Genomic DNA, 14,464 nt, shown 5'->3' with positions numbered 1-14,464 from the left:
GTCACATAAAAGTTTCAGGAAAGAAAATGATATCAGTGATTCAGTTGTTGGAGAAAAATCTCTATGCTTATGATTAATGGAAGAAAAATCACAAGATTGAGAGTATGACTATTGATAGAATATTTGAAAATATTTTTTATTGTATATGGAAGTATATTCCTTTAGAATGTTAACTTTCTGTCATAACCCAAACCTTAGAGAACCAGCTTGAAGTGAGGAAATGTTTATTTTGAACTATTTTCAGGGTTTCAGTCCAGTCACTGGGCTCCAGTGCTTTTGAAGCCATGCTATAGTAGCTTCTCATGGTGAGAAGTGAGTGGTAGAGCAAAGTTGTCAGAATGTAGAAAGAACAGAAAATTCGACCAGTGACTCTTCAAGGCATACTCTAATGACCCACCTTTTCCATTTCCGCCACTTTCCAATAACACCAACTTTGGTGCAAAGTCCTTAATGACTTTTTCATTTTAGATCCAATCTACAGACAATGCAATAGCCAATCCATTCCTCCTTGTCAATTCCAAAACTTCCTTGGATTTCCATCATGACTTAAGTCTTTCGAGAGCTGTTTATCGGTTATTAATCTGAAGAATGGTAGTTTGAAGGGAAGTTAACAAGCTAGCTCCTTACAGGTTAGCACATGCTTACATTCCTGGGAACTTTACAAAGTGTGCACCTCACACTTCTGGACTTCCTTGTTCTCTATGGGAACTGTAGCTATTAAGCAAATGTTTCCTAAAATTGTTTTGGTATAATATTTTTTACCTGTAGGATTAAAACTGGAAGAGAATGAAGAAATGCACATATATTCTCAAAAAAAAAATTGACCTCCAAGCAAGAAGGATATCCAGTTAAAATATTAATTAATATAAAAGTACAAAAAAAGCACATAAAATTTAAAACCATTCACCTCTTCTTAAGGTAACAAAGAAGGATGTATTTTGCATAATGAAAGAAGAAACCAGATAAGAAAGAGACATGAAAAATATTGAAGAGAAATTACTCTTGATGCTTTTTTAAATTATTTTTTTATTAATTACAATTTATTTATTTTGTATCTCAGCTGTAGCCCCCTCTCTCATCCCCTCCCAATTCCACCCTCCCCCTTCTTCTCCTTCCATGCCCCTACCCAAGTCCACTGATAGGGGTGGTCCTCCCCTCCTTCCATAAAACAAGACAGACCATACTTGAACTACTGCAGTAGGGGAGAGAAACCAGCTGAACTGACATCAACTCCAAGTTAAATAGACTTCAGTTCTTAAATAAAGACTTAAATAGTATTTCCCACTTTATAATAAGGGAGACAAATTGAACTCAACACTATTTAGACAAAGGGTAGAAGACTATAAATGATAGAGTTGAACAAATAGAAAAAGTACTAGAAAATAGTAGAAAAAGAAATAAGTCATCATGATCTGTGTTTGTCTTATTTGTCTCTTACCAATTATCCACAGTAGATTCACTGTATTCTAATTAAGGATGAAATAGAAGGGCTATTACTGTCCTTTACAATCACATTTTAAAGGTTTGATTCCCAAACTCTCTAAAAACTACCTCTGGGTAGTAGGAAATTTACACATGGAAAGCAGTGGGAGGGAAATTATGGTTGTAAGATTTCTGAAGTCAAATCTCTAGGGGAAAATAGGTCAGAGCCTGTCTGAACAGTGTCCTTTCTAGAGTTTAATCTAACTGGGGGAAATATTAAAGTAATTTTGGACAGGTACAGGAAACTGGACATCTTACCTAGAAGGGAACCAATGATGATCTGTGATGTGTCATATCCAGTTTGGTTCATCAAAAGCACAAGCCCTCAGGGAAGATTTTAGAATACAGAGCACAAAGATTGTAACAGCCAGATGATCTGCTGTGAGATTGTGCCGCCTAGTAACGTGAAAAGCCACACTCACAAAGTCTCACCAACATGATCACCAAACCATAAGCTGAATAAGGACAACACCAGAGTACATGCCAAAGAACATGGGGGAAAGTCTATAAGACTTCACCTCTACCTAAAGAACTAGAGGTCACTGAGTAAAGTTTGGAAGAGCAGAGGTGGTTTTCTTGGTTGTCAAGTGCCAAACAGCAGGCCTTAAAACATACACACAAGTAAAATTATATAGGATGAGAAGAATATATTTAGAAATATATTTGTTCATATGCGATCATATATTCATGCAATGATAATTAAAGGAAGAAGAGGCCATGAATTTGAAAACAAACAAGCAAAGAAGTGTATATTGGAGAGTTTGTAAAGAAGAAAGAAAAAGGAGAAATGTTGTAGTTGTAATTTCAAAAATTAAAACAATAAAATAGATGTGTACGCTTGTACAATTATCACTAAAAATATTGATCTGGTTCAAAATAATAATGAACATGCATGCATTAAAAACGGTATGGAGCCCAAGATAAGCCGAAGGTAGGGCTATTCCAGGTTATACAACCCAGCAAAAGAGCAGATTTATGAAAATAAAGTAGAATTATTCTATGTGGGAGATCACGTGGAAATTAATTTTAAATTCGTCTTAACAATCTATTGATTGGCCTGAAAAGAACTAATAAGCAATGTGAAGACATTTTTGAAGTTATATACTTTTAATTTTAATTTTGAAATTATAATTGTAATATTTCTCCATTTCCTATCCTCCTTCCAAAAATTCCCATATATGCTTGCCTGCTCTTTTTCAAATTTATAGGATCTTTTGGCACTAATTTTTATTGGATTCATATGTGTATATGTATATTACTAAATATAAGATGCTCAGTTTATATAATGTTACTTGTGTGTATATTTTCAGGGCTAAACATTTGGCACTGGACAACAGATAGACTTTTGAATATACTAAAAAATATGATGGGAATATCAAAAGAAAGATACAAGTGAAATACCAAAATATTTGGAAATTAAACTACACATGTTCAAAATTATATGCATATATTCAAATTTTAAAGTAAATGAAAATGATAACAAATACTATGAAAATACATGGATGCAGGAAAATTACTACTTATGAAGGAATTGATAGCACTGAATGCTGTGAAGAAAGATGTAAAATCAACACCCTAAGTTTTTACATAACATCAGTAAATGAAGAGAGAATTAATTCCAAATTAAGAAGAAAATGTTTTAATTAGAAGAGAAATCAATGATGTTAAAAACAAGACATCTACAGAGAAAAAAAAAATACAATGAAAAGCTGACTCTTTGAAAAATAATCAGTAAGCCTTTAGTGTAATGTTTGTTTGTGTACCTGTGAGTGTGTATGTGTGAATGTGTTAAATCTGTGTGCTTGTGTGCATGAAAGAAAGAGAAAGAACATGAGAGAAAACAAATGAAGAGTAATATGACTATAGATCATCTGTGGGTAATAAAGAAAGAGACCGTAACGTAATGTTATTAATAAGTCTGCATCCATAAATTCAGTTGTCATGATTGAATGATACTAAAACTTACTAAATGATAAAGAACTTAAGCAGTCCCACATCTATTAAAGAAAAATTAAATCAAGAACATCTTTCCAAGACAAGAAACACCAAGCCAAAATGGGTGCATTGTTACGTTTATGCAAACATTGGCTTTTACCTCTTGCAGAGGGTACAATCAGAGAAAATACTTCCCTTCTTTATCCTTTATTTATACAAGGCTAGCTAACATCACCTTGAACCAAATTCAAAGACATTGCAAGAAAGCACTACATGTCAAGTAGCTACAAAGATCCCTAATGAAATACTAACAAATCAACTGAGAGGGAGGGTGGGTGGGACTGGGATGAGACAAGGGGGGGCTAAAACCAGGATATAGAGTGAAAAAATTGTCATAAATAATAATAAATACATAAATTAGAAAATAATATCATTCGAGAAGTACAGGAGACAGCTCATGAACTGAACTCCATTAGTTTCTGTGCCTGCTGCTATTTCTGCACTGAGGTTTCATGCTTGTCTGATTACTTTCATTATCATAGTTATTGAGAAAGAATTGTGTATCTGAATTCTACAACAAATAAAATAAATTCCCATGGGATAATAAGGTTCTACCTTTAAAAAAGTAAATGTAAATAAATAAATAAATAAATAAGAATTATATACCATGATAAGGCTGAGGTATCTTAGTAGAGTGATGCTGATTCAGTACCTAAAATGGCTTAACAAAATGCATCATATAAGTGTTCTTTTTGAAAAAGCTTTCTACAAGAACCAAGACTAAAGAATGCAACATTCTATTTCAAGATTCATTTCAGTGAAACTTAGCTAGGAGGTAGTCTCCATGGCAGCAAGATAAGTTAGGTCTGCCTGGTGTCAATGTTCAGATCTTTGGCTTTTTATACCGCACAGCAGGGAAAGTGGGGGTGGGGGTGGGGATAGGGCTGAGTCCTGGATGATGTACTGAGTCCTCTCTGGATCTTTGTTCTATCTGCTTTCTACGTAAATTTTTCCTTACAGTCTGACCAACATTCCTAAAGTAGTCTGAGCTCTTCCAGCAGCAGATGACCGGTTAGGTTCATCCTCCTGTCCATCCTAACTAAATCACACTTTGTACCACATATCTAGAACGCAGTTTTAGAAGGCTGAAAAAGCAAAATTACATTATCATACCAGAAAAATACACTAATGATGCACAATATCCACTTATGGCAAAAATGTAAAACAACAACAAAAAAATAGAAATAGAGTGAGACTCAGCTGGATAGAACACATCTAAAAATATGAATAGCTAACATCATTTTATCAATGAGAGAGAAATCAGAGCCATTTCTCTAAGACTAGATATAAACTAAGTTTGCCAGCTCATCAAATTTGGCAATATGAAAAACACAATCTTCTCAAGGGGGATAAGCAATATTTTATTTTGAGTGGCTATGGACTGGGACTATTGGTTTTTATTCCATGTTCCAACACTGTGACAGTTTCAAGAAGTTTCCATAGTAACAGAGTAAATAGTCATAGATTGAGACCCTCTACAAAGAGATTAGTAAGTGTATCAGGTAAGGCAAGCCACACCAAAGAAGAAAAAAAAATTACTGTAGCTATCAGACACTATCTGATGAAGTTCTTAGCTTTGGGGTTGGTGAAGAGTAGAGGCTCTATTTCTCTGTTCCAGAAGATTTACCTTAATAGTCACAAGGACGTTGGGTAATACACAGTGATCAATACATTACTACTAAAGAGGTTGAAGACAGCCCCAGAGCTATATTAGGTTCTGAACCTGTAGCATTCCAAACCATCTACAATAGTTGTAGTTCTAACCAGCTGAACAGCTTTCTGGGTACAGCTCCGCCTCAGGAACTTCAGTTCACACTTCTCAGCATCATAGTGGAACTTGTTGTTAGGTTATTAAGGAAGAATATGTAATGAAGGTATGCAGAGGGGGAAAGCAGCAGTAGAACTGTCTGTTGATAAATGACATGGATATCTTTGTAGAAAATCAAGAAAAGGTGACCAAAAATCCTACAACCATGTAGCTATAAAATGCTGCTGGAAAGCACATTTAAAAGTCACTTTATTTCCTGTTCAATAATTAATAAATAAAAATTGAAATTAAATGCAATTTATAATAGTACTAAAGTAAACTGTAAACAGGAACACAGGTAAAAAAAAGTATATACAAGATAAATGTGAGGGAAACTGTACAACTGGTGGAAAAAAACAGAGAACTAAGTAACTGGAAAAATAAACCATATTTATTGAAATGAAGATGTAATATGTTTAGATATCACTTCTTTCTAACTTGATATACTCAATACTATCAACTTTCTAAATATTATTTGGCTATTGACAAATTAATTCTAAAATTTGTATCAAGAGGCAAAATATCCAAAAAACGTAATACAGCATTTAAAAAAACATTATAGATTAACACATTCTGAGTTCAGGAATTATTATAACGCTACATTGATCTAGACGGTTAAATATGAATGAAAGAATACATGGACAAATCAACGTAACAGAGCAGGGAGCTTAAAATATATATTGGCATTTGATGTCGACAAAAGACTAGAGAGTATGTAGTAAAAAGAATAGTCGTTTTTGGCAAATGGAGATAAAAACCACTGGGCGTCCACGCATAAAACAGCCAAAATATAGAAAAACAGCAGCACTGGATGCTGATTAGAATGTGGAAGAACAGAAACGAGCTTTCATTGCTCGGGAGTTTAAAAACAGTACAGGCGTGGACGACAATGTGGCAGTTCCTTACGTGGTAGGTGAGCCGTTACCGTGTAACCCGCCAGTTAGCCTCACCAGTACTTACTAAAATGGTTGAAACCTCATGCCCACACTAACCCCTTTCAATGAATATTTATAAAACTTTATTCATAATTGTCCAAACCCTAAGTCAGTCAAGAAGTCCTTCAGCAGATTGGATCGATAAAAATAACTGTGATTTCCACAGAAAATAAAATGCTCTTCAATATTAGGAAATCAGCTACTAGGTCATGAAAAGAAGAAAAGAAATTAAACGAGTGAAAGAAGCTAATCTGAAAAACTACAGTGTAATTTCAGTGATGCAGAATTCTTCAAAAAATAAAACCAAACAGAGTTTCCACCAGTTAGCAAGGTGACAGGACAATGCATGAGGCACAGAGAAATCCCAAGGCAAGGAAATGACTCTCTGTGAAACAGGAATGGCAGGTTCATGTCACCACTCGTTTTCTAGAGCCAGAGACTGTGGATCAACAGTGAACGCAATGAAAAAATATGGACTTTGCATGATAATAGCGTTCAATGTGGATACACAGACTGCAACAAATCTAACATTCTGGCCCAGAGGGGAGGAGATTATGCATTCGAGAGGGGAGAAGTACACTCTCAGCTCAATTTTTCTCTGAACTTAAAACTACTTCAAAAAAATAAAGTATGTTTTTGATGGGAAGGAATTATTAACTCCTGGAAGAAATGTTATATAAGAAAGAAATTGCTCTCATAATTCACAACTCAGCTCAGCCATAAAAATATTTATATGGTCATAAATTTTATACTATTGATTTAATCAAATTTTAGAGAAAATTATGCAGAATTGTTGAAAATAGAGAATTTCATGGTCTAAGCATTCTCATTCACACCTTCCAGGGGCACATGTGGATAAACAGTTAAATGATGTAACAATAATGCAAATATGGCATAATGTGGATAAAATGGAAATAAATACCTTAAGAAACAATTCCAAACAAATAGATATCATTGTTTTGAACTAGAATACTTGAAGATGGCAGAAACTATGGACAAATAGTGCTCTTTGGTTATTAATTTTATGGAAAGTATGATTTTAAACTATATGTTATTAACAGGCAATGAAAAGGGTAATAAAATAAAGAGAATAAAATAAAGAAGTGAGAAGTGGTGCCTGCCATCCATGCATTCTGGATCTGATAATCCTTAGCTGTCAGGGTTTAGCATTACAGGTTGACCTTTGCCCCTTCCAAATTTATATATTGAAATGCCAGCTCCCCCAAATGTGAGTTTAATTTGGAAATGCAGTAATTAGATGTAGCCAGTTAAGTTTATTTTAATTCATGTAGTTTTAAGTAAACATGAATGAATTGCTTGTACAGAGGAAGTACTTGAGCACAGCCCACAGATGGATGTTCTGAGAAACTAGAGCAGAGATAGTGGCTATATTTTTAGAGCCAAAGAGCACCAAATATTGCCAGAATGTCATCAAGAACGTGGGCAAACATTATCTCTTGTTCAGAAGAAACCATCCTGGTTGTACCTTGAGAGCAGACTATGAGCCTCTGAAACAATGAGACAATAGATTTTTCAGTTTCTGAAGCCCTGCAGTTTATACAGCTCCGCTACAGTAATCTTCAGGAAATGATGCAGGCACTATGCTAGGAAGAAGACTAGCAAGATGGCTCCATTGGTGAAGTGTTTGCCTTCAAACCCATGTTTGAGCCCCAGAATCCACACAAAACGGGGAGGCAGACTCTGACCAATCAGTCTATCCTTACCTCCAGTCTCAGACAAAAAAATACCACTTTAGATTTATGAGGAAATCAAAGCTACCATCCAATATATTGCATTTATATTAAAAATTCATAAAGGTTGTCTCTTAGCACGTTGGTACTAGGAAAGAACAGTGAACTTTCACCAGTGAGAAGGCACAGCAGGTAAAGGTGCAAGTTTCCAAGAATGAAGGAAATCCAAAAATCACAGCACAAAAGGAGAGAACTGGTCCTGCAGATTGTCCTCTTTCTTACTTCTTCATTTATATACCCACACATATGTGCGCACACACACAGACGGACAGGTGGTAGATAGATAGATAGATAGATAGATAGATAGATAGATAGATAGATAGATAGATAGATGGATAGATGGATAGATGGATAGATGGATAGATGGATGGATGGATGGATGGATGGATGGATGGATGGATAGATAGATAGATAGATAGATAGATAGATAGATAGATAGATAGATAGATAGATAGATAGATAGATAGATAGATAGATAGATATGAAAGTTTCTAGAATAGGCTCTTTCTTATGAATAGGGCTGTTTTGTTTCCCTTATTGCAAACATGTCACAGCTGACTGGGTGAACTAATGAGATATCCATGTGTGGCTTCCCAGACCACTTCACTTACTGCATCCATTACCTCTTATATTTTAGCTATGTCTTAATGGTGTATAGGTGACAATGACGAGTCTCTTCTTCCCTGCTGTTATATCAGTATTTAGGATATAAAGAGCTAATAAATTAATGCGTCTGATCACAGACGCTCTACTGCCCATAACTATGCCTACGTTAATGCCTTAATGGAGTTCTCTCTAAAGCTGAGGAGAGCAATTGCACTGGTGTGCTGAGAGCATCTGATGGAGAAGGAATGTCACTACACAAGTCACAACAGCCCCATGCTGGTGTGCTGAGAGCATCTGATGGAGAAGGAATGTCACTACACAGCCAACAGCCGGACTCTCAGTATCAGATTCTGAATCCTAGTTATTATTTGAAAACAATGATTGCCCCCAACAAGCTCATTCATAATTGTTTGCTGACTTATTTAGTTTTACATGAGAAAGAAGTCTTGCCCCAACAGAAGAGGAGCAATATTGTGAATGACCAATATTTCAGTTTGGTCAGTTCCTCTCTCCCATCATTTCTGATGGAACCACGTGTCTCAAAACGATTTCCTGTGAAATAAGGAGGATTACTGAGATCCTGAGCTAGCTGCATTAGAAATCACTAGCTATTAGGAGACGGAACTGTGTAAACCTGGGTGCCCTTATGTCTTGATCTTGTTCTAATTGCCTTTTAAGCCATGTTCTTTTGCCTTCTTGTCTCCAGTGATTCATCTAGCTTTACATTCCCACCGTTAGTGGAGGAGGGTTCACCTTTCTCCACAACCTCTCCAGCATGTGTTGTCACTTGAGGTTTTGATCTTGGCCATTCTGATGGGTGTAAGGTGAAATCTCAGGGTCGTTTTGATTTGCATTTCCCTGATGGCTAATGAGGTTGAACATTTCTTTTAAGTGTTTCTCTGCCATTCTATATTCCTTGACATTCTATATTCTCTGTTTAGCTCTGTTCCCCATTTTATAATGGGATTACTTGATTTGTTGCTTTTCAACTTCTTTAGTTCTTTATATATACTGGATATTAGCCCTCTGTCAGATAGAGGGTTGGTGAAGATTCTTTCCCAATCTGTAGGCAGTCATTTTATTTTGAGGACAGTGTCTTTTGTTTTACAGAAGCTTTTCAGTTTCATGAGGTCCCATTTATTGATTGTTGCTCTTAGAGCCTGTGCTGTTGGTGTTCTGTTCAGGAAGTTGTCTCCTGTACCAATGAGTTCTAGGGTCTTCCCCACTTTTTCTTCTAACTGATTTAATGTGTCTGGTTTTACGTTGAGGTCGTTGATCCACTTGGGCTTTAGTTTTGTGCAGAGTGATAAGTATGGATCTACTTGCATTTTTCTACATGTAGACATCCAGTTAGACTAGCACCATTTATATAAGCATCAACAAGACTTTTGGAGGGTTATCAAACTGACTTGCGCATGGTAACTTTTTGGACATTTTTGAAACACTATCTTGCATTAACTCCCTCGCAGGCACAAGACTATTCATTTACATGCTATGCGTTTTTGTCTTAATTTTCATTTTTCAAAACCGGGGAACATGAGGCAATAAAGATTCTGCTATTTACTGACCTGCTAAGAAGACTTCTGTTCCTCTGTTCTTCTTGGAAAGCATTAGACAATAGGCACAGCTGATTCTCTCAGGACAGAGCACAAATTGCTCCTAAACTTATTTTTTATGTTTTTGCTATTGTTGTTTTTTAACTTTGGACCCATCTTCTGTAACAATATACTTGCCTCCCAAAAGATGTCACCACTTTTTGTTTAGTCACTTAATGGGTGGCTTTCATCTCAGGCTTTATTTTGAAACTTATTAAGCCTGAGTCAATTGCCAGCTTTGTGTCTCCAAGTTTCCAAGGAATTCATGAAGCTTTTCTCCATCGCCTCAGGAAGAAGAGAAACCCTCTTCCATCTTTCTCCTATTGCTGCCTGGAAGATAGTAATATCATTGCACAACTTTCCTAGGCTGACTCCTCCTTTCAGAGCTGGCTTCTCCAGCTACGACTTAAATCTTTAGTATTTGTGAGTCAGGTCACAAAACAAAGATAAAAATTGTCTGCCAAGGTAAACGAGCACCTCACTCTGGAGTGGGGATAATTTGCTCCCATTATCCCATAAGTCCACACCACCTACATTGAAGCAACCCAGTTTCCATGTGCATCATCAATCACGACTTGCTGAGAAATGGAACAGGTTTGATGTTCCCTTGTACCTTCTTGCTGTTAGTGTGCCATTGGCACCTTTCTGTCAGTGTGTATGACCAGTCAGATAGACTGTGTACCACCCAACTCATCTAAAGAGCTGTGAATTGATTATTCCTATCCTGTAAAATGTGCTGATAACGTCTAAGAAATGTTCTGGACAAATTTACATGAGAAGTTGACAAGACTGAAGATAATGTTTCCCCCTCCACACTGAGAGACTGCAGCTTTATACAACCAGCTGCCTTTTAATATAAAGGGCATGAGCTTCGTAGGATTTTGGAATCTGCAGGGTCCTGGAACCAATTCCGTGTATACAGACAGGACCTGCCTTTAGTAGAAAAGGAAAAACCGAGTAATAATGTATTATCCTATGAAAAGTTTTTTTTAAAACCCTACGATGAGCCTCAGCATTAAGGTAAATGTAGTCAAATTGAAATTCAGTTTTGAGAACCAAATGTGCAAAAAAAAATTGTAGAGAAAAATGAGTGAATCAGATTTATAATAGCACTAGTTTCACCCAATGATGTGGTTTGAACCATTGGTCTCATTGGTCTGAGTACCCAAAAGGACTCTGCAACACTATAGTTAATTGTAAATCATTTGTAATTTCCCTAAAAATAATAATTTAACTGATAGTCCTATGATCAGTCAAAGCCTCAAAAGTATATATGTTCATATGATTACCTGCGGCTTTCAGTGCCTATAACATACAGTAGGAGACAGGAAAGCACCTACATTTTCAAACAGGAAACAAAAATAAGCCCAAATAAACTAATATGTATAGTCTTTCTCATGCTTACAAATTGCCTTCTTTCAGGAAACAGACCTTATCCTGACGTTTAATATTTCAATGCACCGATCTTGGTGGATGGAGAACGGACCAGGATGTATGGTGACGTCTGTGACACCCGCCCCAGACTGGGCTCCAGAAGATCATCGGTACATCACTGTCTCAGGGTGTTTCCTGGAGTACCAGTACATAGAAGTGGCCCACAGTTCCCTCCAGATTGTCCTCGCAGTAAGTGTTGACAGCTGACCATTTCCTTCTAGTGTTCACGGAACCGCTTATTTCCATGCAAGTTCCGTGTGTATATGGACTCTATGTTGAACACGTGGGCTTTTCTAAAGTTTCCTGATTAATGCCATTTATGATAGGAACTTGGTGGGTTAAACCAAGTCTCCCAAAACCTGTGTGTGTTGCTTATCATCAGAAATTGACAAAGAGCCTTTGATATCATCCAGCCCATGAATATTTGATTATTTCATTGGTGGTAGACTTTTCTGAAGATTCTAACGGGGCCAATGAAAAGGTTTTCACAACTCACTTACTTCCTACCTAAGAAGAAAGATTTTAATATATAGTTCGTCTTTCGATTATTTTTCACTCAACTGTTAGCACATTTTTTTTTCTCTTTACCTGACATCTTCTTCATTCTTCCTTGATTTCACTGGTCTGTCACTTTTGAGTCTCCCTCCTTTTTCAGAACAATTCATATTTGCTACAGCATCTACCTCTAAACTTTAATGTCCCCACATTTTATACTGTGACAAGAAAGAGCCTTTCCTTTATTGGGACACAATGAAGTCATAAATGCCAAATTAGTATCACATATGCTTATGTTCTAGAAATAAATTATTTACATTATTAGGACAAAGATACAAATAAAAACAACTCTTCTTGAAGAAACTTAGGAAACCTAACATGTAATTCTGTAAGATTTATAAAGTTGGCAACTTTATTATGAAAGAATTCATGTGTTTATGTGAGATCCTAGAACCATATACATTTTCCTTAGATGCCATATTGACCTGTAATGGATAGACACAGCCTTAAATTTGTTAGCGACAAGTATAACTTGATTTCCAACTCTTCAGCTAATTATGTTGAAAGTAATATTAATTTACAATTGAATAATAAGAACCAATAAATTACGTGTAAAATGGTATTAATGTCTCTAGATTTAAAAAAAAAAGGTTTGTATCATATAAAATATTATAGCTGGGCATGATGATACATGCCCTTAATCCCAGCACTCAGGATGCATGTTGAGAGTAATATTAACTTACAATTGAATAATAAGAAACAGTAAGTTATGTGTAAAATGGTATCAACGTCTCTAGCTTTAAAAAGAAAAAAAAAAGGTTTGTATCAGGAAATAAGATATTGTAGCTGGGCATGGTGATGCCCAGCACCCCAGCATTAAGGATGCAGAGGTAGAGTTCTGTAAGTTCGAGGCCAGCCTACTCTACAGAGCAAGTACCAGGACAGCCAGGTCTGTACAGAGAAACACTGTCTCAAAAGCAATAAAACAAATAAATAAACAAAACAATATTGTGATATGAGAAACTTATTCTTAGCCAAGGATTGTAGAATATGGCTGTAGTCTGTGCAGTTGGGAGGCTGACGCAGGAGTCCAAGGCAACTCTGAGCTGTATCTCTAGACCACATCTTCAAAAATAAAAAATAAAATACTTCCTGTGTGTGACAACTAATGTTTCTGTTGAAGGCTCTACTTGTCACCTAAGAAACAAGGCTAATGGGGTCCCCTCCAGCCCAGAGGTCATGAATTGTCATGCCTGAGATCAAAAGACATGTGGAGGATCACATCGGCATGCCCTGCTCAAAGGAAGGGCTCATTGACACAGTTCATTGTCACCCGGTCCCAAAGGAAGAACTATAAATCTTTGCAGAGAAACCTGATTCCCAGAAAATTCTAAGTGTATTCTTCCTTAAAGTATTAACATTTTTTTCACCCTGATAAGAGGAGCTCTTTGCTCACTCGGAGTTGTAAAACCAGCCACTAAGGCACCGCACTGACAGAGCAATGAAGGAAGGTTCCTACTCGGAACCGCCTTAGAAGAAACAGGAGATGGGCTTACAAGTCTGCTTTGGAATCGCTGAAGTTTGGGGAGATCATAGATTCAGAATAAGGAATATGAAGGTAGGAGACAGGCTAAATATAGGAGAAAACATCCATGCCTTCTCTGAGGACAGGCAGAGATTTTCCCAAGAATTTATTCGCCGCCACTTCTCCCTTCTTGGGTGGCTTTGTGGTTCTAATTATGGAAACGGCGACTATAATGACACCCAGGCCCGCACTGAGAATGCCGATAGGTTATGTCAAAGTTACAGGTCATAGGGTAGTCACTCTGGCAGCCATTGTATATCCATCATATATTCAATCAGGTTTGTCTAAGACTCGTGGAGGACTTTTTAAAAAAAAATTATTTATTACTATTTATTCACTTTGTATCCCAGCTGTAGCACCTGCCTCGTCCCCTCCCAATCCCTCCCTCCCTGCCCCCTCTCCTCCCTGCCCCATCCCCAGTCCACTGATGGGGGAGGGGGGTTCATTTTCAGGCACCCCGGCTTTCAGGGATCTAGTCAACAGAGACAAACCAGGTCAGCACAGGTGGAAATTCAGCAAAGTTCAGCAGCTGATGTTCTGGGTAACATCATGGACTGTTTTCCATTTCATTTGTCCAACCCGAGACACATCTTCAATGAAGAAAGTCTTTTATGACAGTTGTAAACTCTGAAACTGTTTATGTTGTTTATTGGGAAACAAAGGTAAGCCAGCAATGATGACTTTTATAGTCATTTCATTCGTCAAAGGCTAGTAAACTAGCTTCTCAGGAGAAAAGCACAATACTCCGGAATTATCGGAGTGCACATAGAATTAGACAC

The 14,464-nt window shown here is 36.8% G+C and overlaps 1 protein-coding gene across 4 annotated transcripts in view; it reads left to right on the top strand.

The window, feature by feature from the left end:
- Positions 1 to 14,464, top strand: part of Nkain2 (sodium/potassium transporting ATPase interacting 2) — a 1,138,750-nt gene that overhangs the window by 929,316 nt on the left and 194,970 nt on the right. For all 4 annotated transcript variants that reach the window (XR_009587866.1, XR_009587867.1, XR_009587865.1 and 1 more), the window contains one exon: positions 11,594 to 11,794. Coding sequence is in view for 1 of the 4 variants with exons in the window: in XM_060373153.1 (XP_060229136.1) it covers positions 11,594 to 11,794 (201 nt within the window). In the remaining 3 variants the exon portion in view is untranslated. The remainder of the gene's footprint in view (positions 1 to 11,593; positions 11,795 to 14,464) is intronic.

The sequence above is a fragment of the Meriones unguiculatus genome, chromosome 20 (assembly GCF_030254825.1).
Source record: "Meriones unguiculatus strain TT.TT164.6M chromosome 20, Bangor_MerUng_6.1, whole genome shotgun sequence".
Lineage (NCBI taxonomy): Eukaryota > Metazoa > Chordata > Mammalia > Rodentia > Muridae > Meriones > Meriones unguiculatus.
The sequence above is the reverse complement of the archived record's forward strand: the minus strand, read 5'-3'. Positions and strand labels throughout refer to the sequence as shown.